This window comes from Ischnura elegans, chromosome 4 (genome assembly GCF_921293095.1).
Source record: "Ischnura elegans chromosome 4, ioIscEleg1.1, whole genome shotgun sequence".
Taxonomy (NCBI): Eukaryota; Metazoa; Arthropoda; class Insecta; order Odonata; family Coenagrionidae; genus Ischnura; species Ischnura elegans.
This window is the reverse complement of record NC_060249.1, coordinates 43,191,170-43,219,100: the sequence shown is the minus strand read 5'-3', so window position 1 is coordinate 43,219,100 and position 27,931 is coordinate 43,191,170. Positions and strand designations below refer to the sequence as shown.

Here is a 27,931-nt window from a genome sequence, read left to right as displayed (position 1 = left end):
ATTCCACTAGGCGGAGAATCACCGCCGCATAAAGAATTACTCTCATAATTGAGGGACCAGCTGAGGGATAAAATTTTAACGAACACTAAGCGAAGGATTTCCCTGCATAATAAAACAACTAAAATATTAAAACATTAGAGCTCATAAAGCTCAGCAATAAGCCAGTAATAGAAAAAATCATAGATATAAGAGCTTACTTTAAGTCAAACTGTATATAAAATTTTAATACCCAAGTAAAACATGTATAATGATAAAGATTCTCTTCGATATGAATACCATAACTGCTTACCTTCCAATTACCACATGAAAAAATGAAAATGATCTCAAATAGCCGTTATATTATCCCCATTGATTGACGTGCAATAACAACGAAAGATATGTTCAGGAACATCATAGGGCTTAATTCCACAAAAATGCGATGTCCTCGGAAAATTCTTTAAGTGCGATCGGTGTTTTCTTATGTTGCCCACACTTTCTTCCGCCAGTGCGAACACCTGTCTCCCTAGCCGAGTTCATCATTCCAGCACCTCTTGAACGGATGCCTATCCCGGAGGTTATTACTCCGTCGACTCCTTGACCGTAAACTGCTTGGTTGATCGCGCACGAGCAGCTCGCACCATTGCGGGGACTCCGTCCTCGACCGGCGGAGAAGAGACGCTGAGGAGGGTGAGGACGAAGCGAAGACACAAGTGGAAAGGAAGGAGCGTTTGGGATGGGCAAAGATTCGGATCTCGACCGTGAAGGATTTAGAAGCCAACTCGGGAAACCATTCTTTTTTTTCCACGAGAAGTCGTCGATGACGAACGATGAAGCGAGAATTTCAAATTCTGCTCCTGGCAAGAATAGACGAGGGGCGTATACTCAAAGTAATGGAATGTTGGTCGCTACACACCGCGCACGGGATCAGTTGAGCCTAATTATATGACAGTTCAAATATGGCTGACTAAGATACATTTTAAACGGAAAAATGCGGACAATTGATTGTATCGAACTGTAGATTAGGATCCATGCAATTCATCTTCCATGTCGCAATTTCATCCGAATTATATGAGCCATGAAAAATTTCTTCTTCCAAATTGTTGAAAGAGAAATCAGAGTTTCAGGTCAAGCGATCCGGATGAAGCGTAGCTTATGTAATTGGATTAGAAGTAAGAAATAAAAAGGTATGAATCATTTCGAGGATCTACGTACATTGAAGAAAGTAAAGCTTCTAAGCTGGATGATTTCCCTAGTATTTTAATGGGGTGCAAAGCTCGCAGCCCTTTCTCGGGTGTCCAATTTGTTTGTATCATTCAAGGAGGAATCATCATTTCATAATGGTTTGAGTTATTTATTCTGAAAGGACTTCATTCAATAAGGAAAAGGCAGAACATGAATACTACGATAGAGGATTTTACATAGCGATCCGATTTCGACGGATTAATAAGCTATAATCAGGGCCATTAATCAAAATTAATATTCGCGGTGTTTTGATCTATTAAATTCTTAGCTTTTCGACGCTTTGTAAATATTTGCAAATTTAATATTTATATTTATTTAATAATTTGCAAAAAATGAGAATAAATGGATCACTGTGCACCCATCGCCGCGCTGCGGATATTTTTGAAAGCCGATTAAAATGCGCCTGAATTGGCAACATAAATCAAGGTTCCACGGCACAGACTGGGGCCACCTCCAAGTAGTCCCCTTGAGACGAATTCTCGAACTTTACTCCACCATGACGTTTCAACGTCGACGTATCTCAGGTTTCCGAATGGCTTTAATCGATATTCACGAGGTACTAACGTCAAAAGTTTCGCTATTTTCGTGATTAGCAAATTTCGAGGCTTAATTTTGACGATGGTTCTAGGGCATATCAAGAACACGAAGAGAATGACAGACTGTGGAGGGAAGTCTTAAGAAAAAAAGGCAGCATCAAGAAAACGACAAAAGAAGTTTAAAGTCCTAACGATAGCTAGAGAAAATTATTATCTATTTTTTACTTGATAAAAACCTAACCAAACTTCGAATGTTACTTTGAATCATGGAGCGCCGTATCTCAATATTTCAAGCATTTCGCCAATAACGCTTGACTATGGTTTTTAGACTAATGACATCTCGAATGTGAAGGTCAAATCTTCCATTTTTCTTATTGAAACTAAAAATTGACATAAAAATGTCCTGAGGTTCAGCAGCAGTAAGATAAAGTCCACGGAAAATATGATCGTTCATATGACCTATGCATGAAAGAGTAGGCAGCTAACACCAATTGGTATGACTTGATATATGAACAAGTAGTATGAAAATTATGTGCGCTCATATATTCTACGCCAGTCTATACTAAACACATAGCAGAATAGTAACCATAAATCACCAAATATTTTCTTCTGAAATCCAGAAGGATATGTGCCATTTTAAGCTTGCCATTTGTAAGAAAGTTACTGAAGACTTACTAAGGCACCAAACATAAATTTCAGTCGTAGCAGAGCACATGGTCTTATTATAATGATCACCAGCAAATTTATGTCTTTAAAATTTATTTATACTCTTAAATCCACCAAGAATCGCTTAGAATATAATTTGGTAGGAGGTATAAGGACATATGTTTCCATGAAACAGCTGACGACAGCTATGGACATTATTTCGAGGAGGTCTCAATCAACCAATCTAAAATTATTAGCATCATGACCTCGAAAAAAATCTTAAGAGTCACCAACTGCATTTCTCAGATCCGTGTGCAATTCCTCGTCTTCTGAGCGACACCGTTACTTCACCTGTAAGTAGGTAGAGTTTCCACTAGCATTGGGAGAAGAAAACGAGTCGTGAAGCTGGAGTTTTTAGAAGAAAAACCATAGAATACTTCTCAAATCTCACAGAAATTAATTTTAAGAATAAAAAAAATGGCATTTCTGTTTTATCCAGCTTTGCACAGATTGTAAATCAAAATAGTATCAGAAATTTTAAGATTTCCCTGGCGGATAACGCAAGAAATCCCTCTCTGGGTCAAAACCTGGGTCAGGTTAACCTTTACCCGCTACAAAACCTTAGAAGATCAACCGACAGCTTTTTATTGTTATAATATCCATGGGAAAGGTAGAATTATTATAATACCTGTATTAAACTTTTAATTAATTTCTGGTAATTACATATACACTGCATTCGAGCATACCGGCTTTGCATATCTCAAATAGCCAGTAAAGTACGTATTAAAAAGTAAGAACTCGTAGCCATAAACTTCGACGAAAATTATAAGAATCACACCTTGGGACGATATTTAGCTACCATTTTTTTTCCGGAATACCAATGTTGAAATACCTCCTCGTTCACGGAGAGCCGTGCTTCTTCAGCGAGGAGTTCCCCGGGTTGACGAACGATGGCCACAATACGGTGACGGAAATGTGAAGACAGAGAACAAGAGGAAGTGAAATACTGTTCTTAGAAACCAAATACGCCGACGTTCTTGAGAGCGGATTCATGGCTTCCATTGCACTCTGCCCCTTGAGTTGCTACGCAATATCAGGGAGTGACACTACACTAATTGTAAGTGACTAAATAATAAGGGGAATAGTAAACCCCTTGATACTATTGAGGATCTGTCCCGCTAGTTGAATTTCAAGAGATGTTTTTTGTCATTGGTATTTGGAGGAGGCGACCAAAAGCTGAGGTCATTTGAATGAGGGAAGGGTATGGAGGGAAGAATGAAGAGGAACCCGGAGTCGGCATTAGCCTGCTCTTAGTGAAAGGCGCCGAGGGGATCATGCCGAATGGTCCCATCCAACGCACGGAGTGTTGCGCTAGAACAGGGTGGTTTCCTATTATTTTTTTATTGACTTAATCGAAAGATAATTACTCATGGAGTACGTATTTCACGCATTTAGTTTTTTAAATGACGATATCTATATTTCTAAATGAAAGGTGAAAATTTTCAAGCGCGCGAAAACGCGACGGGTAAGTATGAATGCCGGGAAATCTCTCCGTGTGACGTATTTCTCGTTCCCGCTGCCGCCCTGTGAGGTGACCTTGATGGAGGCTTGAGCGCTGATACGACGCAGGCTGCTAGCGGGTAGCTGAGTACCCTGCTAGCTGGTAGCGCTTGGCTTAAATAAGGATTATTAATACCTTATCAAACGAAGAAAACTTTCCGACCTTAGCCAGTTTTAATAGGTGATTATTAAGACAAGTTTCCCTGAGCTCTGCGCCTCATGCATGCATTGGTAATCTCAGACGATATAAAACTCCTATCTGCTCGTATAGAAACTAGGTCCCTGTGACGTCACGTGGAGTGGCATCGCGTGGGCGCCAATCTGGCCGTTTTCAAATGAGGATAAAAATGGACCATTGCCATTCGTCTAAACCGGTATTTCCAAAACGAAATAATTTGTATATTATGAATACAGTAATGGTGGGTAACGAATCGCAATCAATGCCTTTCGTTTTCTTTGATGAAGGAAACTACCCTACTGTCCTCCACAGAACATTCAAGCACGGATAGGGCAGTCTCTGAAAATTCTCTGCCACCGCCGGGATTTGAACCCGATCCCATGGCGTCGGAAGCCAACACTCTAAACACCACACCAAACATTTTTTATCATCCATAAGAAAGGACCAATACCTACAGTAAGACTGTGACAAAAATCTTAGCTAATAAAATGCCAGCGAGTAGCCTTAGAGAGCAATAAAAACAAACGGAGAATTGGACTATATACTCTTTTATCCTCTCAACTTCATCACCTAGTCTCACCATCAGTTTTTTCACCACATAATTATAATACACTAACATTGGCAATCAGCCTATTTTTTCAGCTACCTTTTTTGTCAACAGGGTGAATGGATCCATCTCCAACGTTTCCGAAGCGGGAGATGGAATCGTTCATCCTGTTGACAACCCGAAAAGATGTTACGCACATCATCCATCCAGAAAACCTCGAAGCCTTAAATGAAGAGGTCCCGCATTATATTAGGGGAGGTCCGGATATGCTTGGACCGAGGGAATTTCGCGAGAGGAGGAAAACCTGGATTGGACACCCACTCAATGAGCCCTGAATAATTTTATAATAATTCCCTGAATAATTTAATAATTCCCTGAATAATTGGCTTGTTGGCTCCATCATCCCTGCGCGTGAAGAGGAAAGGAGAAACGTAAGGGCTTGTCTCAAACTAAACCACATCGCTCAACTGCTCTAAGAGCTCGCATGCTCACCGAATAATGCAATTTAAGAGCCTAAGACTAAAATTAAATGGAAATATTGCTGAGAAATAACCCAAGTTATAACTATAGAGGAAGACTATATGAAGAAATCTATAAATCACGTCAAAAAAGGGAACGAAAATATTCAATAGTGACTCAACGGTTCACCAAAGAACCACGGCCGATCGATCTAACAATAAGAGAAAATATAAATTCAAAATAAACACTATAGAATATTATGAAGTTCCGAGATCGAAAATGGCAGTAAAGAGGGCTGCCATTCCTGGAAAACTTTGTGAGAGCCAAAAAAATATAAATTCTGTGCGGTATCCGTTTATAACTCAGCCGTACACAGTCCCGTGGGTCGCCATTCCTGACATTCGAATTGCCAATTGAACGATACCCACTGTTCTCAGGTATTTGCTCAAACACACAGTGGCGCAGCGAGGGCGGATTTTGGGGGTTAACCCCCCCCCCAGAGCTCAGAGAAAATTTTAAGTTTAATCCATTTTACTTAATTTGATTGATAATACTAATAGAAAAGTGTAAGAATCAATAAAATATCCCTCAGAAAGCCGTAAAACTCACCATTTCGAACCGTTTATCTTAAAATTCCGCAATTTATTAATCTCGCACCTACCGCATATCCTGGTGGGTATTCCATACCCCCACACACCCCGGTATTAGTTGCACCTAAACCCCCCCCCCCCAGCCTTAATTCCTAGCTGCGCCCCTGCAAAAACATGTTACGAAGTAAAATGAACGGCTGTAAAATTTGGAAAGGAAAGAGCTTTCTCAGTCAAATGAATGCATTACCACAGATAGAACCAATAATATATTTACGGAATTCGAATTCAGACATATATTAATGAAAACACTTGGATCTTTGCGCTTGCTCAACCAACGGAGATGCATACTTAACCCCAAGGTTACGGAGAAAGGAACGGAAGAGATATTTTCCCGCATTTGCATAAAGGAATTCTGTAGTGTTGCGGTATGATTTCCTTAGAACTGCGAATAGAGCTGAGAAAATCGGCTATCTCGTACGAAAATGACTCTTTTAGGTTTGAGCAAAAATTTATTATTAAACCATCAACCATCGCAAAATTCCGAGGCTTCGTCCCAAGTCCAGCATTTCGTTCTTTTTTCATGCATTATGAGTAGGTCTTCATATGAAAAAGAAATATAAGTAACAAAACCACTGCTAATACACTTAAGAATTATTGTATTAAATATTAAATGAATTCTCAATAGCTAAATGCGGTCAGGTAAATTTATGAAACCGCTTAGGAAAACCCATTGATGCCTGCTTCACCATCACCAAGGATCGTCGCCCAGGCATTTGAATGCTTTCGTTAAATTATAATGGATCGGATTCGATCGGCTTCAGAGGGGACTGGAATGCTTGAATATTGGCTTTCCATTCCGAGGTTTCCGGTTTAAATCATGTCGTTGGACGAGGTTTATCACTGTTTACCTTTATTGCCAATTTTTCTGAACATCGAAAAATGATGAACACGAATTGGATCTACCGGGTAAGTAATGTGGAAGTGCTAAGGAGAGTGGAAGAAAAGATAATTCTTCTAAAAACCTTAAGGAGAAGACGGGACAACTTAGTAAGTCACATTATGAGACATGATGGTCTGATTAAAACAATCGTGGCAGGACAGGTGGAAAGGAAGAAGGGCAAGGAACGGCCCCGAATGAGTTATATAGAACAGTTTATAAAGGATGTAAAAAGAGAAGAAATAGATCACAATGAAAAGAATAGCTAATAGGAGAGAGGAATGGAGAACTATGTCAAAAAAATCTTAGAAATGAAGACTAATGATAATGATAAATTGCTTTTTATAGTCCGAAAAATACATCTTACGATGTAGAAACGTGAAGTCAACGCGTATTTTTCAAGAACCAACTACCTACAATCTATGTTTCATCAGGCTAATTTACTTGAATATTATCTTCTCCATGCTACAATCGAAACTAAAAAAATAATGAGTGACATAAATGGCACAGCATTTAATCGATATGGCAACGAGACGTTAGCTGAACTTTTCCTCGAAGCACATTCAGGTGATTCTTGAGACTAAATCCCACAGTCCTCTCCTTAAGCTTTAGAGTGATATACATCCCATGCAAATGTATTGCCCCGATTGTTATACAGACCGAAAATAACTCTCACTTCGTCACCAGTTCAACGTACCCATTATAAGGACAACGTGCAATTTAAATTACATGCATTAAAATCTCTTCCCAAAATCATTCGGGAAGATTGTTATTCATGATATCTTTTGCACACTCTTGCAAACCCTGAAATGACGTGGAGCATGATTTGCTGGTCTAAAATCCTCACACCGCTTGTAAACCCCATTCCTTCATCCCTCTGTATAATATCCCATGCTACCATGTTGCAAGACAGATAAATTGATCATCGATTTAGGTCACGTGAAAACAACTAAATCACGTGATGCGACGTAGGTAAAATAGTGAAATATTCACGCAGGCCACTTCAAATTGTAGCGGCTCTGTGAGGTGTGAGTCAATCTGAAGGTAGTCAGCTCTGAAACATGAACACGCGTGGAAATGCTGAAATGTCTTGTACTCATGTATGAATAAGCAGTTTTGCTCTTCCGCTCTACAAATGACTAGAATTCAATTGCGAAAGAAACGTATCCTGCAGGAAGGAAAAGGCATTGTTTTGATCAACCGGGGTTACTAGAGGTCGTGTTCAAGTTTCCGATGAGAATTGTTACCGAATACAATTAATAAGATAAGTCAGTAAGGACGCCAGTTTGATCACGGGATTCGTTACTGACATTTAATTTTTCTGAAAAAATAATCACAAGTGAATTCTGCAAGTTATGAATCAATATTCATGAGCGCATAACTAACTTGGTAAATATTGCCCCGCAAGATTGCTAAATAAATTTATTAAAATTAAGTAAAGAAAATCTGTATTCATTATTGTACTACACAAGATTTCGTTAAAATAGACAGTAGGTTCATATGATTACTTCCTGGGCTCCACTATGCTATAGCAATTACAAATAAGGTTATGAAATTGGCCTATTTTTTGCTAATTACTTTCGTGCCACCGCACCGGAAGAAAATCATTGGGGTTCCCATTGAAAAGAGTAAACTAAATACTTTAAATCACCGAGGACATACAGATGAGAAGTCTGACAATCGATCCCATTGGCCTGAATATACTGACGCCAATTTGAAACCGATGACTAAACATGTTTTTAGCTCAATGTTGCAGGAACATTTCTCAGTTTTCCCACCGGATACTAAAGCAATTCCTTGTATGCAATGCGTACCCAGTATAAGCGCATTCAAGTTTTTACTTGCAAAATATGATAATTTGCTTATACCCACGTTTTCAGAGGACAGCATTTGCCATTGCACTAGTAAATTCGCATGTGGAGGCTTTTTGTTCACGGGTGACCAGAGGCCTTACCCGGTAGTTGAACCTGGGGCTCATCAAGGTTGAATTCATAACTTACGTTTCCACGCCCACCTTGTCGAGTGCTTCCTCACTCCATATCCTCTTAGGCCATCTCGCCTTCTTAATCATTCTTCAGACTCATATCTCCAACCTATTAACTGTTTTCTCATACTCCTTCGCTCTGGTCAGAAACGTCTACTCTGCCGACGCTAATCCCACCCACATATACCGGGTGTTTCAGAGTGAATGGGAGGTAGCGGTTTTTTTAGCGACTTGAAAGTATTTTAACGCTATAAAATATTTACTAAGCTAAACTTGTGAGCATAAATGCGGCTGGTGCCGACAAACAAAACGTTTTGAGTTTCTCTTTCATTTGATGTACTATCATTTATAGCAGAAAGTTTAGTATGATAAATATTATAAATAAGTATTATAATAATAAATATTATAAAGCCTCGCTAATTATTTTAAAACTCCCGGTACTTGCTCCTGCACCAGATAAACCCCAAAAAATTAATTGTCCAACCTGTTTAAGTTTGTGACCAAATACCCAATATCAAACTTCGCTTTATTCGCTCGGGAAGCTCCGAAAACCACACATGACTTAAGTTTCCTTATTATTGATATTCGTACCGTATCTCTCACATTATTTCCCTATCACGTCAACAAATGCCTGCGAGGCATTACGTAAAATTCATTAATGTAATTAATTTTGCACATTCAACCGATTTAAGTAGCATTTGGCCGATGATATGAAAATTCATGTCAGTTCCTGATAAGTAAACCATCGGGAAAACCTAAATATCACGGTACTAAATTCAAGAATTACACATAAGATATTAGAGAAATTGGAAAAATTATGATAGCTTCGGTTAAACATTTGCCTGTCCCTCGAGTGAAACAATTCAATATTTCGCTTAGCGATAGCGAAAACATTGCCCTTCTTTCATCAAAACACTTCCACTTACTAGAAGACAACGGAAGGGCGCGCTTGAGATTTAATCATCACTACTCATTCTTAACAGTTGCCTTTCGGTTGACCTTTATTACTTCAACGAGTAAATCGCAGGGATTAACGAGTTGCGAAAGTACGAGATGCCATTCGAAAACGAGAATCTGACTTTGTCGTAATAGCCACCTAAAATCGGACAAAATATTTCGCACACTCAGCCGATTTAAGTGGCATCGATTGCACGGAGGGCAACGTCGATCATCATACGGCCGATGAGATGAAGATTCGTGTCAGTTCCTGAGAAGTAGACCGTCGGGAAAACCTAAATAACACGGTACGCGATTTGCGGCGAGAGGGGACGCAAGTAAAGCTGAATAATGGTGACTGCGCGATAGAAATACGCCACAGAGCCGGGTGTCTGATTTACTAATGACTGCGTGAAAAGGAAGCGTAGTATTAAGTCTTGAAATTTAGTTTACAAGCTTTTAGAGGGTCAGTAAATTAAACCTGGAACCCCATATTGTGCATATATTAAGCACTTGAGTGTAGTTACTATATTTTAACGGAAAACTTATGGAAGGACAAATTAAATGACAATGACTATAAGTGAGGATTGGAAGAAAATGATCCAGAAATGAAATATCTCATTTTATAAGTACCATGATGCAAAAATCTGTATACCAAAACTATATAACTCGTGCACCTACAATTATTCTATCGTTGTTGTCACAAATATTACGAAAAGGATCCTCAAGTCGGCATCTAAATGCGTTGTCAACCACCGCGCATTTAAATAGGTTAAGAGAAGTCGCCACTCACGTCGCTGACGGACAAATTGATCCGAGTTTCACGGGGAAATAAGGTATTATAAGGGAATTCAACCGAAATTTACATTCATAATGATGTGATTTATCAAATTCATAACTCTTTCATGCTATTACTCGCTAATGGAAAGACCACATTGCAAAATATTGGAAAAAAGTGGATCGCATTTCACTCACCACCGCGCCGCGGATATTTTTGAAAGCCGATTAAAATGCGACCTAAGTGGCAACAGATATCATTCTTCTATGGAATGAAATTGGGCCTCCTCTATGCAGTCCCCTTGGTTATTGCCCTCACAGCCCTTGCCGCAAGCACTTTGGCAGCTTATTGACTATTCACACGATTCAAGGCCCACTTTCACCGCCACTAAAAGTGAACATCGGAGTTAAGTGTATCTTCTACAAAACTGATACACCAAAATGGATGACAGAAATTCAAAACTCTCCTAATGGCGCAGAACGAAACGCATCCCCAATTAAAGGTTAAAAAAAACTCTAGAATACATTAGGAAATACTAAAGTACGAAAAACGTCGATTATATCGCGATGTATACGTTTACAATGTGCACAAAATTTACAATAACTTACCCATAACATTTCTAAATAACCTCAATTCTTTCCTACCTCAACCGCCACTTACAGTTCGCCTAAGTTCTCTAGCAAGTGCGTTCAAATATTTCACATGGACAACTTATACTGAAAAGTATTCCTTGATTGAAAGGACGCCTCAGCCTTCAGTATCATTGAACACTGCATTTTTGAAGTTTAACAAATTTTTATTATTTCAATTCGATTTTAAGGCAAAATTTTAGGAATTATTCGTCACGCTAACATTGGGAGATTGAAGTAAGAATAATATGTTTTTCGATGTCAAAAGAGGGTGAAAATCAAAGGATATAATCTCGAAGCGCCCAGTATAGCCGGATCAACCAGTCCAACCGGCAATATTGGCCTAATAGCCCATACCAAAATATCTTGCTTCATCTGTTTTGAAATTGGGAATCGTCAGAAATTTTCCATAATTGTAGACATTAAAAGACAGAATAAATATTTATCGAATCACCTCCATTATTATTAAAGGAAAATTTTATGTATCGGTAATACAGCGTAAAATCTTCATTGTCCCCAGTACAATCGATATGCTTAACAAAATAACGAATTTATTGCAATAATAACGAGTCGTGATTTTTCAAAATCTATGGTGCGATTACATTTCTGAGCTATAACTGAATAATAACTGATTTAACTCACAATCAGTAGGATATCCTGAATATAAGTTTTCTTTGGGGGGAACTCCGGAAGAATTAATGTCGGCAACTTTTTTTACTTGAAACATAACCTAAACTTGTTTAGTTCATAAAATCACTAAGTACAGTAACACCGACACCTACATGGGAGTTAAGCCACCACCCTCTTTCCATTTGAACTAAAGCAACCTAAATCCAGCAGCAATACCTACTCGACTCCAACTGTAATGATTTTAGTCGCTGATATGCGCAGGACAGATATGATATACACTTGTGATGAGGACGCATCCTGAAGGGGCTACAGCTTTCTCCGATGGACTCAGCTCAAGCCTGAGTGAACTGTACATTTATGTTAAAAACAATCAGGACGTAAGAAGGTATGAACGACACGGAATTAAATTTTCCCTGCGCTGAAACGTTGAGGAATGATGGGCCTCGGATATGATTCTTTTCAAGTATAAGATAATATTAATACATGCCATCAAAGCCACGAAGTTTAAAAATTTTGGGAAACTTCAGGTGGATATCGGAAAGAAACGCCTATGAAGAAGAATTCATTTCAACTACGGCACTTTCAGTCGTAAAAAATATTCGATATGACTACAATCATTATGTAAACGAAAATGTTAAGTGATGTATCGGTTATATATGATCGAACCATGTGAGCGAATTTCAAGAATGCGTAATGAGTATAAACAAATTTTGAGGGGAGGCAGTCCCCAAATTTCGTTCAAGTTCCATCCCAAGAAAAAGTAATTATCCCTCCAACCCCAATAAACAACCCTCCTGTTGACATACGGAATGATTCCGGTTTCTCCAGAGGAGGCTATTTAGACCATCAGATCAACGCGCCGCTTAGCAGAGGAAAAACGACATTCTTATCAGAAACGGTTGCAGTTCACAAGCCGCACGAATGATATAACCCCTTGCACTTAACACTGAAAGATGATCGCTCGACTGCGTCAATAACAAAGGGCAATGACCGAAAAGCATCTTCCATGATTTGACGTAAAATAAAGCGATCGCATGAAGGCTGCGTGGAGGAGCAAAATGGGAATATTATTATTATAGTATTCTACCGATTAAGGTAGGTTTCCATGGAGTATTCGAGAAGCGATCTGGGAGCCTCCCTTTCCTTCCAGCACTGCCTTCTTTAATTCACTGTAAGGCCTACTCTCTTTCAATCTATCTAAAAATCCTATTCTTTTCCTTCCCCTCCCTCGTTTCCCTAATATTCTACCCTCCAGCACCATTTTCAGCATTCCCTCACCACTAAGCACTAACTCCATCCATACCTTCTGTCTCCTGCGTATCTCATCTAAAAGCTGCCTCTCCTCGCCGACCATATCCAGCACTTCGTCGTTCCTTTTCCTCTCCGTCCATTTCACCCTACCTTCGCAAAATCCTTTGCATTGACATCTGAGTAGATAAATTACGTAGGTAATTTGCTCTGAATTCAAGGTCGTACAAATCATTAAAAATAGGGTAAAGTTCCACAATTCAATAATCCCCGAAACGGTCGGATAAAAACTTAACATAACCTCACATTAGTAGTGATGGAAAAATATCGGTCAAAATAGATTTCCGAGAAATCGATTTTTAATCGAATTGAAAATCTCGACTTTTCCACAAAAATCGAAATCTACTGAGAAGTGGTCGCGCTGCTGAGTAGTGGTCACGACCGAAGTCGAAAAATCGAGTTATGATCGTAACTCGAAGATGAAGGCTCGATCTCGATTTCCTCGATCTTTGGCATATAAAACTCGATTACCGATTTTAATCGAAATCGATTTTCCATCATTACACATGAGTATCCCTCATTGCTCCACACTCCAGAAGTAACTCCTTCACTGACTTGGTCCGCCCCTGACTCGGGCATTAGTACTGACTAGTAAAATCTCCTTTATTGGTGGAAGAGAATGGCGACCGCCTCGATCCAGAATTGAATATCGCTTAAGAACAAACTCCAGACCGCTGACACAGAAACGACTCCAATCGTGGAAGCTACTCGACACCATAGTAAGGATTCGCGGTCAACTGGTGAGCTAAGCGAGGTCCCAGCCACAACATCATCGCAACTAAGGGGAAGACATGTAGAGACATTTGCTCCACTCACAGTAATACGCACAAATAATACAATTTTTCAATGCATTAATAGCGACATGCATAACTCCGCGTGAATTAAATATTTCACTCTTCAGGCAAATATGCACTAAAAATTGAAACAGGCAAAAACACTACTGATGTAGATAAACTTCTCTTGGGTTTGCGCCTGGGTAAGAAAAATTAAGGCAGCCGACGTTTTGGGTTTCGTCTCGTTACCCATTCTCAAGGCTACCAAGACTATCAGTAGCCTTGAGAATGGGTAACGACACGGAACCCGAAAAGTCGGCTGACTTAATTTTTCTAACCCGCGCGCGAACCCGAGAGAGGTTTATTCATTCTATTCGCCGGGAAAATGAAAAATCATACATCATTACTAGTATCGCCGAGCGATTCAGTAGTCGGCAGCTGCCACCCTCCGCCCCCTAAAGACGGATTCTATAGGTACTTTTTTAGTTCAAGCTTGCAAGAGGGGCCAGGCTGCTTGTTACCCAGCCACCGTTGCGGGTTGCAATAAAAATCCTGGTATCGAAGGACACGATGAGCTGACAATTATACTATGAACTTAGGAAATTAATGAAGGACCATAGATTTAATAAATTCTGTGGCGGCGGGGTAGAGCCCTCGCGAGCAGGGGCGCAGCTAGGAATTAAGGCTAGGGGGGTTTCAGGTGCAACTAATACTGGGGTGCTTGGGGTATTGCATACCCGCCAGGGTGAGCGGAAGGTGCGGAGGCCTTCCGCCGGAAAAAAATTAAGATAATTTGTTCAAAATGATGATTTTTACGGCCTTCTGAGGGATATTTTATTAATCCTCACACTATTCTATAAGCAATATTAATCCAATTAAGTACAATAGATTTAACTTAAAAATTTCTGTGAGCTCTGGGGGGGGTTTATCCCCCAAAACCCCCCCTTCGCTGCGCCACTGCTCGCCAGTAAAACTGTAAGTCAAGGGTTCGTGTCTCGCCTAGGTCCATCTCCGTCGCCATGCCGTAAATTGCTCATTGTTGGAAACATTCTTATACAGGGTGGAGAAAAATTATGTCTCGAAATTTTAACCCTGGATAGCAGATGCCAGAAGGAATCAAAATTACCAATGATGTTCAGGATGAAAACGCACCATTGTTTAACTACAGAAGCTTTTACCCAAGCGCTCCGATTGGCCACGAGTTTGCCCAGTTGCCGCATGCTCTGGGCAAAGGCAAATGCAGGCAAAGCATTCGAAGTCATGAGTTTGACCTAATCATTCCTATATTTTCCATAGTACCACAGTTAAGACTCCGTATAGATATTATGAGCATACGAGGGTAATTAATCAACCACCCTCGGATCAAAACGTGCACTAACGTTACGACATAAAGTTTCCTTGATTAAAAAAAACTGTCAATGGCACTGCTTCGAGGTGCTTTTCTCGATTCTCCTTGGCTTTCTTCAAATTTTTATCTCGTGACAACGAATTCTCGGAATAAATCTTCAACCCTCTCTCGATTGATTTGCAACCGATAGCCGCCCAATCCAACATAGTCCTGATTCCGCATGGTCATCAAAAACCTTTTTAGCAAGACATGGCCAAACCATTTCCCTCACACTCCTAACCCTTCCCACATCCCATAGTCTTCCTCCCTCTAATGCAATACCTTTGGAGGAGCAATTAACCTTCCCCCAATTCCCCCACATCGCATTCGGAGACGAGTCTTTTTTCCCCACCGCCGAAGTGAAAGCCATTCACGGGGGTTTAACCGCGGAGGGGAAGGCCTCTACGAGCTGCCGACGCCGTCGGAGCGACCGCATTTCCTCCTCTTCCCCTAGTACACACATACGAGGGCACAGTGCCGTGGACTCTTAAGAGAGGGGGAGAGAGAGAAAAAAGAGAGCCACCGCGTTCATATCGAAAGGAACACGCTCAAGGGAGGAGTTGCGGCAATATAGGTTGGCCCTGCTTTCACCAAGAAGCCCTCCCTAAGGTCGGCAGTGCTCGGCGGACACTTTTGAAGCACTCGCGAACACGGACCCTTCACCTTGTCTTCTTCCCTCAGGAACACGATCAAGAACTACAAGGTAAAAATCAAGTATGGAATTAACTCGCATATATTCTTGTGACACTTTGTGAAAAGTAGGGATATTGAAAAGCATGGACCGTAAGAGGGGAAATTTTTTTGGCTCAGTCTACCGCCCGCGTCTAACAGCTATAGTAGAACTTTCTATCAATCTACTTGGGCTACATTGCATATCCATATTTTTTCTATTATTATCTACTATCTCATATTCCCATGGAATTAACTCGCATATAATCGGGCGGCACTTTGTGTAAAGTAAGCATATTGAAAGACCGTAAAAGGGGAAAATTTTTAGCGTTGTCTACCGCCCGCTTCCCACAGTTAAAGTAGTCATTCTTAACCATCTACTAGTAATATCGTATTTCCTCACTTTTTTATTTCAGATTAATTTTTACTGCGAAATATCAGAGGTCTTCCTTATTTAAAATAACTTTCCCTTACCTTGGTAACTTGATCTTGACCGCCCGCTTCCCCTTAAGAATTAATCTGCATACGCCACTGGTATGGAGCGTGTATTTTTCCACACTACCTGGGTGGCGATTCAGAAGAATTATAAATATATAATTCATGTATCTCTACGACGGTGGAATAACTTCGTTTGAGCTCGCGGACACTCGGAAATTACTGGCTACACTTTGTTGCTCCCGTGTGCCGGCATCACTTCACACATCGGGGGATATTAATAGGACGGATCGACAATAAGTGACCCGATAAGAGTTGGATCTGAGAAGAATAGGTGTGGATATAGTTCATACCAGGTTACTCTGTAAAAATTTTATTTCACTGTAGAGATTGAAGATTCTGGAAAAGGAGGATCTGGGGAATAAAGCTCTCGGGACTGCCACTGGATGGCGACCTTAATGTGCAGCCGATGCTTCGATAAGTTTTCGAATCCGAAGTTTCGCACTAAGTGCTAAAGCCTTCAGGACTGACCTGAAGACGATGGTTGATTCGGTCGTCGAAAAATCGCTTAAATTTCAGTTCCAGTCCCGTTGGCAGTCCCGAGATTTTTCCCCTTAGTCTGGAGAAGAGATGACTGGGTCAAAATCCTTCATGCACACATCGACTCAGAGGACTTACGTATCTTTTCTTTTTCTCCTTCCATGAACTTCCTCTCCAGTCGACTAGAACCACCTTCCCGCCTCCTCCCCCTCACTTCGTCCGTTTCCTCATCCCTTCCAGCATCAGGAGGTGACCTAGGTCCGGGAAATAATGCTGGAAGCCGTTGTCGCGAGCGTATGGAGCCGCCTGCCCGGCCCCTGGTGGTGGGCTGTGGCTTCGCTCGCTCTCGTGGCAGGCCTCCTGTTCCTCGTCATCGGGATCATCGTGGCCATAAGGGTTTACAACTCCATGACCATCGGGGTGTGCGACAGCCAGAGGAGGATGGACGGCAAAACGGTTTTAGTGACCGGGGCCAACTCAGGTGAGCGCTTTCTCTCCGCGATCCGCGCCATCGGGCTCCAACGTCACGAAAAAAAATTAGGCCCACCCCAGGAGCCTGAAAATCCAGTCGAATCGCTCGCATTACATCACGGAAATGTTATTTTGGCGATTGTGACGAAATTTTGTGGGCTGGACAGAAAGGGAAATCTACAAAAATAATGAGGCTTATGTAGTCAGATGCTATTTTCTCAATCTGAATAATCAGCAGTGATTAACCGATAAAATAAAATTATCAATTTAAAGCACCATTTAGTGGAAATATCATGACAAATGAAAAATAGAATATTTTATGCAAGATTAAAATTCAATCGGCCAGTTTTGATGAAGACAGTGCAAGGAAAAGAGTGGGTTAAATTTTCTATAGTCAAAAATTGCCATTTTTTTCAATACTTATCGAATAGAACCTCTAATACTATTCACTGGCTGTTTAACAAACAAGTAAATTAAGGAATGAACGAAGGGATATCATGTTCTCATATATACAAGTTCAAAATAAGTAAATGCAAAGGAGGTCAGCAATTTCAGCTTTAAAAAGTTTCATTACGTGCAAACATTTACATTTAAATATGCATAAAATTGAAATAGGTAACGGTTCAAATAGAAAATAAATATAGCTGAACAGAAAGGATGCACTTCTTCACAGAAGTCTTACTTACATTCTGTTTCATCAAACTAGGTCAAAGAGAGCTATCATTTCCAAAAATTTTTGTGCCCATATGCCAGTGCTTAAATTACTTTAAGTAAGTTACTTGCTAAATAAGTTAAAGTACTTAAGTAACTAAAATTTTACGAACTGGAACGCATACAAACATATTTAATCCACAGCATTTTCAAATATAAGCCCCCTAAAATTTCTGATTTTCTAAAACTTATAATACAAGTTACAATGAGGAATCAAGTTTGGCCAAATATAAAAAAATGAAATTTTTTTACACGACCCAATTTTCCCTGAGCATTGCCATTTGCTCCACTCCCCAGGAAAAATACATGGAGCAATATTCTGGAAAAATACTTTCAAGTTTTAGCTCACAATGCACAAGAACTATGAACCTCGCTGCAAAATGTTTACGTCACCAAGAGCCGACGAAGATGGTATGTGATGGGCTGGAGTACCCATAGTCAAAAAGCATAGCAGTGCCCCAGCAGAAGGGGTTTGGATTGTGTGTGCACTTTCAGCGATTGGAGTTCAGGCTCCGAGACCCAACGACAGAACTCTCTCCCTCTCTGTATTGAAATTTAAAGCTGCCTTATTCATAATCGCCTACATAACATCGTGGACTAGGCAAAATTATCTTGCAGCAAAATTAATTTTTAGTATTAATCATTTAGCCTAGAGGTGCAGATCAAAATTTTGCTTGATTTATGTACTTGTTCCTCAAGCTAATACAAAGAGTAGAAAATCAGAGCTAAGGGTACAGGTTACAATAACTAAGTCTTAATTCCTTACGCCATATCTCGGCAGCTTCAAGCATTACAAGATACAATACTTCCTCTTTTTTGTTGTCTGAAGCTACTTTAACCTGTGGAAATGCAATGATAATGATTAATGAAATAAAATCAATAGGATCATTTTCAACTTTGGACCTCCATTAGAAATTATTTCCACTTCACCATGAGGGAAAACCAATCTTGAAAGTAGCAAGGGAAATAGAAAGCTGCTTTTAAATATTCCTAATATCACCATGAGTTATAAGAAAGTCATGATTTTATTGGTAGCCCACAAGTGATAGATGTGATCAATATTTCATAGATAAGTGTCGTATCATACACTTAGTTCTGAAAGAAACACTTTGCTGTGAAAAATAGTGTTGATACTGTAAAAAAAGGGGAGCGGGGCATTCTGTGCAAACAGAAGCATATTATTGTCATTTAGGCCAAAACAGAACAAAATTAGTAATTTTTTACCACATTATTCTTCTTAATTATAGTGTTCTAGTTATATTGTTTTCAAATACCATCACAGGGGGTCCATAGGGGTCACAGAGTTTTTCAAAAATCAAAGTAACCTTACTGATAATCCCTTCTCGGGTAATATTTGTTAAGTATCCATTCTGAGTGGAGCAAAGAAAAGAAAATTTACAAGGGGGACAACTTATGAGTGTTTGCCCATCATTTGAGAAAGCACAGGATGAAAAAAAACAAAAATAATGTCTTCGTGCAGAGAATAAAATCATCAATGCTCCCACATCCATCAAAGAATAACAAAACTGTAAAAAAACTTAATTTCTCTGGAACAAATAAGATTCGCTCTATTCCTTATCACTTGTCAACTATTATCACCCTGCCTGCATCATTAGTCTGCAATATTGTTCACCAAGTCCATAAGGTTACATAGGTGATTACGAATAAGGTAGACTTAAATCTGTAAACAGCAAAGGAGGAAGAGCCATCATCAGGTCTGGAAGGCCAAAAGATAAAACTGCTATCAGATACCAGCATGGATACAAGATTTCCCAATTACACATTTCTTCCGCTGGGGCACTGTTATGCTTTTTGACTCTAGCCTGTCACATACCATCCTCCTTGGTTATCGACAAAATAAAGCTCTTCCTAGGAGGGCCACAGTTCTTGAGCACGGTGTACCAATCCTTGAGATTTTTCCTAGAAACTCACCCCATTCATTCAACCAGAAATGGAGAATGGGTCCATACATACTTTAGGAAATGATAGTACATAAACAATACATGGAAACTGTTGAGAACATCAAAAAATTTTATGCATTACCTAAATTTTCTAGTCTATTAAAAATTTCATTATGAATCATTTTTCGACTACCAAACTTTTCATTGAAAGGAGAAAATTACCATGAGAATGGATGCACTGCATAAAACTGGAATACATTCCAAAATGAAATAAAAAAATCTAACTGAAGTTTAAGTCAAGGATGAATTCAAAATTTTCAAAAATACAATGAAAAAATTAATGTTATAGTAATTGAATTAGCTACAAGAAAAACATAAACTTGATGTTTTGATAGTCTTTGCCAGTCTGCCAATAAAAGGGGAAATTCCCCTCTCTTAAGGATCGTTCAAAATCCATAACATCCAGGCCTCACAAATGTATGAAGTGAGCTTACACACTAATGAAAATCAGTTTAGCCTAAGGCATTCAATATGATGCTCATTATTTTTCAGGAATTGGAAAAGAAACTGCAAGAGAACTTGCTAGAAGAGGTGCTAAGGTTATTATGGCATGCAGAAATATGGAAACAGCAAAGGCAGCTCAAGGTGATTTAAATGAAATAAAACTTAAGGAAATCTTTAAAAAATATATAGGTAATTACATGCAGCATGAGGTATACTATTTACACTGATGTAAACTTTTGCTTAACTTTCAGAGGAAATCATGAAAGAAACAGGCAATCAATCAGTGGTGTTGTACAACTTGGATCTCTCTTCAATGGCATCTGTGAGAAAGTTTGCCAAGGAATTGTGCTCAGCAGAACAAGTTTTAGATGTTTTAATACATAACGCTGGAGTTGCTCAGACCTTCCGACGATCAGTGACATCTGAGGGATTAGAGGCCACAATGGCAACTAATCATTATGGACCTTTCCTCCTCACACATCTTTTGATAAGTAAGTACAGTGCCTATCTTTCTTTGAAGTGCTACATTCAGAAATTAATAAAATTCATTAGCAAATTTTGCTCATATGTATCTTGGCATTAACAATTGATGGTAAACAGTTTTGTAAGTATGTTGATGAATACCTAATGCTTCAATGTAATTTTTAAAAACTTGTAGCTTATATAAAATAAGTAAAAGAAACAGCTAGAGAGAGCACTATGGATTAGAATGCATAATCTCAAAAGTAAATGGGACTAAAGAAGATGTGAGCCACTCAGTAGGCATGATGAGCATGAAAAATTACAGTATTTCCAAGAATTAACAATGACATATGTATTCTATTTTCTAAGCCTTTAACACTAAAGGACTGAACCAATCTGCACTGGCTGGTCATGCTAAGCTGGTCTGCACTGGCTGGTCATGGTCAAGCTAAAATCATGAACTCTCGCAGCCCAAGGGTTAAGGGTCCTAAATTTTCAATTTATTTTTGCTTGCTAAGCAATTCCGTTTAATATTCAAATTTGTTTCAATTGGTATGAAAATAGAGATGAAATGAAGAACTCATGTAACTTCCACAAATTAAGGTACTAATGGAATACTTTCACTGGGTACTAATGGAAGGAATATGTATTATGAGAACAGGGAAGAGTAAACAACACAAATATATCAAGGAGGGTCATAATCCAATTCACAGCAAATTCCACAAACTGATCATGAGTTTAGCATCTCCTCTTAGTAAAAAGAGAAAGATTATTATACATAAATACTCTCCTCCACATATTCAATCAATACACATTAAGGGTGAAATTCTCTATGAAAAAATATTGCGGCAGAGCTGGGACAATCACAACAATATTTAAGGCAAAAAGATTTTGCTTTATGATACGGTACGGACTGCTTCAAGAAAAGCCGGTGTGCATGAATGAAGTTTAAATCTGCAATGCATGTAGCATATACTTACAATGAAGAGATGCTATCCAACTCTAATTAATAGATTAGAATGTCAAATGGCAGTGACTAATATCAAAATATCACTTTCCCAGATTTGCTGAAGAAAAGTGAAAAGGGACGAATTGTTATTGTAGCATCTGAGTTATATCGGCTGGCCAAGGTTGATCTGAGAAATCCTAATCCTGTGTCATCTCTACCAGCATACCTTTACTATGTTTCAAAGTATGCTAACATTCTATTCTGCCGTGAGCTTGCCTACCGTCTTCAAGGAACCGGTGAGTACTTTATTTTTTTAATAAAAGATAGTAATCTTTAAGCATATATATAATCTTATATCATTATATCTAATAAGCCAATGTATTGTTTGTGATAATTCTTGGACGGTAGAGAATCAGATACTTTTGACAATGTTAAAAAACTATGATACAAAGTTTTGTTTTTAGAGATGTTTAGAGTTGTGATACCCCAGTACAGGCCTAAAGAGTTTGCTTCCTAGGATAATCACTGTCAGGAATTAATGCAAGATGAGATAACTCAAAGAAGACCAAGTTTAAAGCTTTAGGATTTCAGAAACTAAGCTAAAAAAGCACAATAGCTAGACAAGAGCTATCTAAATGCACAATGCTGAGTTACCTACTGCGTTGACAGTAGTGAGAGTAGATGCTATGTGAGGTGTGGGTGTGAATTAAAGAGACAGGCTGGGCATCCAAGATTCTGATACTATTTATGGGTGGCAATGATACTTGAAAATAATAAAATATTTTAATTACGGCCTTGGTATGACATTGATACATGGCATATGACTAGGGGTAGAGTGGACAAAATCCTTCATGGTGCTGAAATGGAGTGAGATGGTAGGGTCTGAGTACTGAATAAGTATGCAAGATTAGGATATGGATGCAGACTTCCTATTTTAGAGTGCAGATTAGCTATTCAAAAAAAGAAGAATAATCATGGGATCAGATGTGAATGAAAGACACATTTAAGACACAGGTGTGAGACTACATGGCTTGGAAGTGGTGTCATCAATATTGATATTCATGAGCCGCTTGCAAGGCATTAAGTCCAACTGAGAATAGGCTGTATGAAAATAGTAATTAGCACCAATTTCTGAGGAGCTAATGAGAACTTTGTTGCAAGATTGATTCTAGGTCATTCATAATCATAAATCAAAGCTCTCTCTCCTGGGAAGTGGTGATGAAGAAATGATGATGCAAGAAAGTGACAGAAGAGCAGACCACAAATAAATCGTTCAATAGAAAGAAGATTCTATGTATGTACTTCCAGCTAGGAATACTGGGTAGTAAGGCTGGGACAACACCAGCAGAGAAACAGAATAGGAAACCATCCAAAATGAGATGCTACAAAGGTGCTAATTCCCCCATAGATGATCATGCATTCTTCCCAGATACATAATTCAGTTCAAATTGTTACAGCAAATTTTCAAATCTGAAATCCAAAAGAGGTGGTTATTAAGAGATGTTTCCCTAAGCTCTGTGCCTCATGCATGCATTGGTAACCTCAGACTATGTAAAACTCCTGACTTCTCGTATAGCATCTCGTCCCTGTGACGTCACGTGGAGTGGCATCGCATGGCCACCAATTTTGCCTTTTTCAAATGAAGTTAAAATTGACTATTAACATTTGTCTACACTGGAATTTCTAATACCAAATAATTTATATATTATAAATACACTAATGGTGGGTAACGAATCGCTATCAAAGCCTTCTGTTTTCTATGATAAAGGAAACTACCCTATTACAAAACATACAGTAGTCCAAGTTAATTTAATGGAAGACTAAACTACATGAATTTATTCTTCAGGTATCACTGCAAATTGTTTACACCCTGGAATGATTGACTCAGGCATTTGGCGAAATGTGCCATTCCCCCTCAACCTTCCCCTCAAGATGATAATCAAGGGATTTTTTAAGGTAAGACAGCAAAACTTTTTTTGCAATATCTAGTTTGAAACTTCTGCAAAATCAAATTATGAATAATTCTAGACTCCAGCAGAAGGTGCACAGACAACTCTTCACCTGGCCATATCTGAAGAATTGGAGGGAGTATCAGGCAAATATTTCATGGATTGCAAGGTAATTGAGCCACTTAGTATTTAAGCTAATATACCTATATGCACACTTAGTAAAGGATATGAAAGTATGAACATCACCTGTGCATATCTGATGGCAAAAATAATTTAGCCTCTCATACTGATATAAATCTTTTTGTAGGAAAGGCAACTGACGCAAGGTATTCAAGATATGGGGGCTGCTAAGAAGTTGTGGGAACTAAGTGAAGGATTGGTTGGATTAACACAGTCAGACCCTCAAATTGGTAAGCTTTTTACATAAAATAAATATATGATAGAAAAATAAAAAATAAAGACAGATTTCCACATTAGCATTTCACCTGCAGCAGCTAGATCGCTAATCTCCCAATATGTGTAGAAAATCCAATGGACTCAAGGCCATCTACGGGGAAGAAATGTTAGATGACCTTGGTTGATATCCTACCTACCTTTTGGTAGACACTTGTTAGTGAGGGCCCTTGTTTCTGAAATTCTTCCAATATGCCAGACAAAAAAGTAAATTTTTTAGGAAATTCTGGTATTTTGCAAACATTTGCCTGGCTACAAAATATATTTCTAATCTAACAGCCATATTGAAAATTTTTTCCGACAATCATGCCAAGGAGAAACTGTCACAGTTAAATGGGCTTCTCACTCCATCAGAATCAGATCTGGTGTCACCTCACATCTTCTGGGGCTATTATTTCAGCAAAAACATCGTACTGAACATTGAAAATTACAATTACATATTCTATGTCATCTGCACACGATGACCGTTAGGAAATGTGGATTCAATTAGTAAATTATTTTTCTACGAATTAAAGACACATTGATGCCCTTCCTATAGCTGATAACAGAAGATTATTTCCCCTTTATTTTTGTAGAATTTATGCAACAAAAAAAATGGGCTTTGAGTTGGTGTGTAAATGTGTTCATATTGTTCTCCAAGTGCTTTCTCAAATAAAATAAGAGTGCAATTGTCTTAATTGGACTTATTTCATTACTTCTTCAACATGTGCTTGCGACCAAGAGAATAAAAAAGAAAAACTGTAAAAAAAGTTTTCTCCACTGTTCAATACTGACACCATCTCAGTATTTAAAATGTTTACAATTTAGGTAAAGGAGACTGCCCCAATCAAGAAGCTCACCAGAAAATCCTAGATAACAGTTTATTAGTGTTTTATGCAGTGAAAAATGACTCTTCCTTGAAGTCCTAAATATATTTTCTCTTCTCTTTCAGGAGGAGAAAGTTAAGAATTTACTGAGGGTATTAATCCTAAACATCATCTTCGTTGTTTAAACATCAAATTCATTCTTACATGAATTTTGAGAATTCACCTGATATGCAATGGGTAATTTTCTCCTAAAGTTATTTATCTGCATGGATAAAGAAGCACTACTGGACCTAAATTTGTTTACAAAGTATTTCTTTCCAAAATAGTAGAATAAAACAACAGGTGCATATGATATATGCAAAGGTATTGCAAGAGAGCATCCATGTCTGATAGGATATAGGTGCTTGAAAGCACCCTACTCCTTGTTTTTTGGTTATGGAGGGGAAACAAAAATTTGAAAGAATGTTTCGGTTGCTAGCAGTCAAGAAATTTAACAAAATATTACAAATATTTTATGGAGGAGTAGACCTATTATGCTCTCCATCATCCTAAATGGCTGAAATGACATGACACACAGAGGTATTCGTTTTGTATGTAAACATAATCTACAAAATCTTATATTTGAGCACACAGAACTTGCAATAATTAAGTTGGCATTTATAGATAGTACTTGTTTCCAATCAATATGTCTATCGTGAATATGTGTGATCAGACGTATGCTATGTTTAATGCCATAGAATCTTTTAATGATTTCATCAAATGAAAAGTTGTCATTCTATATTACTGTATTTTTTCATGCAAGGTTGGCCTTTGATACGGAAATCTTGGCTTGGGATTAATTTGAAATTTTTGTACTTGACAAATTTGATTTTTATATTTGACAAAAGCTTGATTTGGCATTAAGCAATTATGTCAGGTTAAGAAAAAATGGCATAATTTTACTTCTAACCTAAAGAAAGTAGTATTTTCACTAAAAAAACCAGATTGTTGTGTGAGGGTACTTTCATGGTCAAGATGGTCAATATTGCCATTCTGTAAAATCTTAGATAAAAATCAAGATATTTTTTGTAAAAACAATGAGTTTTTCTGATATAATGTATAATATTGTTTGTAAAAATAAAAAAAAAATTTGGAGAAACAATGACTTCTCAGTAATACCCATTAAAATACTCCTATGTAAATAACTGGGCCATAGTAGAAATTAAAACATTCATTAGAGCTCTTGTAATTTCCTCAATATCAGTGAAAATTTTACCACGGAAAATAACAGCACAAAGTCTAGGCAAGTAGCCATGGGCATGGGCGCACTTTAGAGTTTTATGTTGGGGGTCTAGTAATCCTACCAAGAGCTAAGGGGCTATAGGATACCCCACGGTGTATCGGGGACCTCCTCTGGAAAACGATGTCATTAACTTATTTAAACTTCTGATGTTTTTGTTTTCATTACACTTGAATATACAGGTTTTGTACTTTTTCCATACAAATTACCATTTAAGTTGGGGATCCAGACTCCCCCTAGCCTCCTCAATTCTCAGCCCATGGCCGTACTTAGGTAGCTTAGCTCCCCCAAAATTTTTTCCCTTACGTCAACTGCACATGATAAATATGATCAAGAGGTTACAAGCCCAAAGGCATCTATCCTCTAACCAAGAACCCTAAAACCTTGTATTAGCTACAATTCTAAAAATAGGGGTTTGTTGCAACCAATTTGGTTTGAACTTGAAAAGAAAAATTTTAAGGAATCTCTTCAGCATGAGATGCGTTAAGAATATCTACCTATAACTCAAGTACATGTGAATTTCATAATTGAACAATGCAAAAAGAATTGAAGAATTCAATTGTTGAGGCCTTCACTTTGTAGAATTCCATATTTAATGTTTGGAAAGGAAATTGCTTAGCTTTTCTACAAAACACACACTTTATTGCCGACTAGTTTCGGTTACACTGTACCATTATCAAGACTAGTGATACACATCAGAATTTGCCGGTATATATACTCTGTGGTCGGGTGATTGGAGGGGAAGGGGAGGGGGGAGAGGTAAGTGACGGGGAAGGTGAAGGAGGGAAGAGATAGGGAGAAAAACCAGAGGTAGTTACAAAGTAGAGCGTGGGTTGGCGTCACAAGGATTTTTTGGGGTGTAATAGTGGAATGTCTAGAAGGGGGGAGTGGAAAGGGAAAAGGTGGTCATTAGCAATGGGTTCTTTCCTCTTTACAATTTTTAAAATTTCCAACTGTTCTCTGATGTCCAGCTGTGTTCCTTTTTTGACTCGGTGAAGCAATTCCGGGGTAAAATCCGCTTGGTGGCCTTCCTCCCGAAGATGGGTAGCGAATTGGGACATCCCAGTGTTGTTGTAGTAATCGCGCCGGTGTTCCTCCGCTCGTACGGTCAGACTTCTTCCTGTTTGTCCTATGTATTTGGAGTCACAATCACCACACCTTAATTGGTAGACCCCGCTCTTGAGGGCTGAATCAGTGGGGTCCTTGACTGAAGGTAGCATGCTCTTCAGGTTAGAATTATTGTAAAAGGCCGGTTTTATGTTGATTACTTTGAGTAATTTTTCCAATTTAATAGAAGGTTGGCCTAAATATTTTATGCGTCGCCATGACTGTTGATCCGTGGGGGTGGTAGAGTAAATACCTCTGAGTAAGAATTTTCTCTTTTTGCTTTCAAACAAATCGTTGATCAATTTTTCGGTGTAACCATTGGCTATCGCGATTTTTGTGATGGTGGTAATTTCTGAAAGGAGATCTGAGGGCTCTAAAGGGATCCACAAAGCTCTATGCAGCATGCAATGAAAGGCTGACAATTTTTGGGTTATGGCATGCTTGGAAGTTGCGTGGATGACTTGGTCTGTATGAGTAGACTTTCGGTAAATGGAGAACTTATGCTCGCCGTCTTTAATGGAAATATTTAGATCTAAATAATTTAGAGTGCTGCCCTCTTGTAACTCCATAGTGAACTTGATATTTGAATTTAAAGCA

The 27,931-nt window shown here is 38.7% G+C and overlaps 1 protein-coding gene across 2 annotated transcripts in view; it reads left to right on the top strand.

The window, feature by feature from the left end:
* LOC124157371 (retinol dehydrogenase 14-like) overlaps window positions 1-26,086 on the top strand; it is a 32,214-nt gene extending 6,128 nt beyond the window's left edge. Inside the window, exons 1-9 of one of the 2 annotated variants that reach the window (XM_046532041.1) lie at window positions 15,578-15,801; window positions 16,921-17,223; window positions 20,378-20,470; window positions 20,581-20,820; window positions 21,854-22,036; window positions 23,587-23,696; window positions 23,769-23,858; window positions 23,997-24,099; window positions 25,074-26,086. In XM_046532041.1, the coding sequence (XP_046387997.1) occupies window positions 17,013-17,223; window positions 20,378-20,470; window positions 20,581-20,820; window positions 21,854-22,036; window positions 23,587-23,696; window positions 23,769-23,858; window positions 23,997-24,099; window positions 25,074-25,087 (1,044 nt within the window). In that variant the 5' untranslated portion in view covers window positions 15,578-15,801; window positions 16,921-17,012 and the 3' untranslated portion in view covers window positions 25,088-26,086. Of the gene's footprint in view, window positions 1-15,577; window positions 15,802-16,920; window positions 17,224-20,377; window positions 20,471-20,580; window positions 20,821-21,853; window positions 22,037-23,586; window positions 23,697-23,768; window positions 23,859-23,996; window positions 24,100-25,073 lie in introns of those variants that run through there. The other variant, XM_046532040.1, reaches the window with a different exon arrangement.
* The last annotated feature ends 1,845 nt before the right edge of the window (window positions 26,087-27,931 follow it).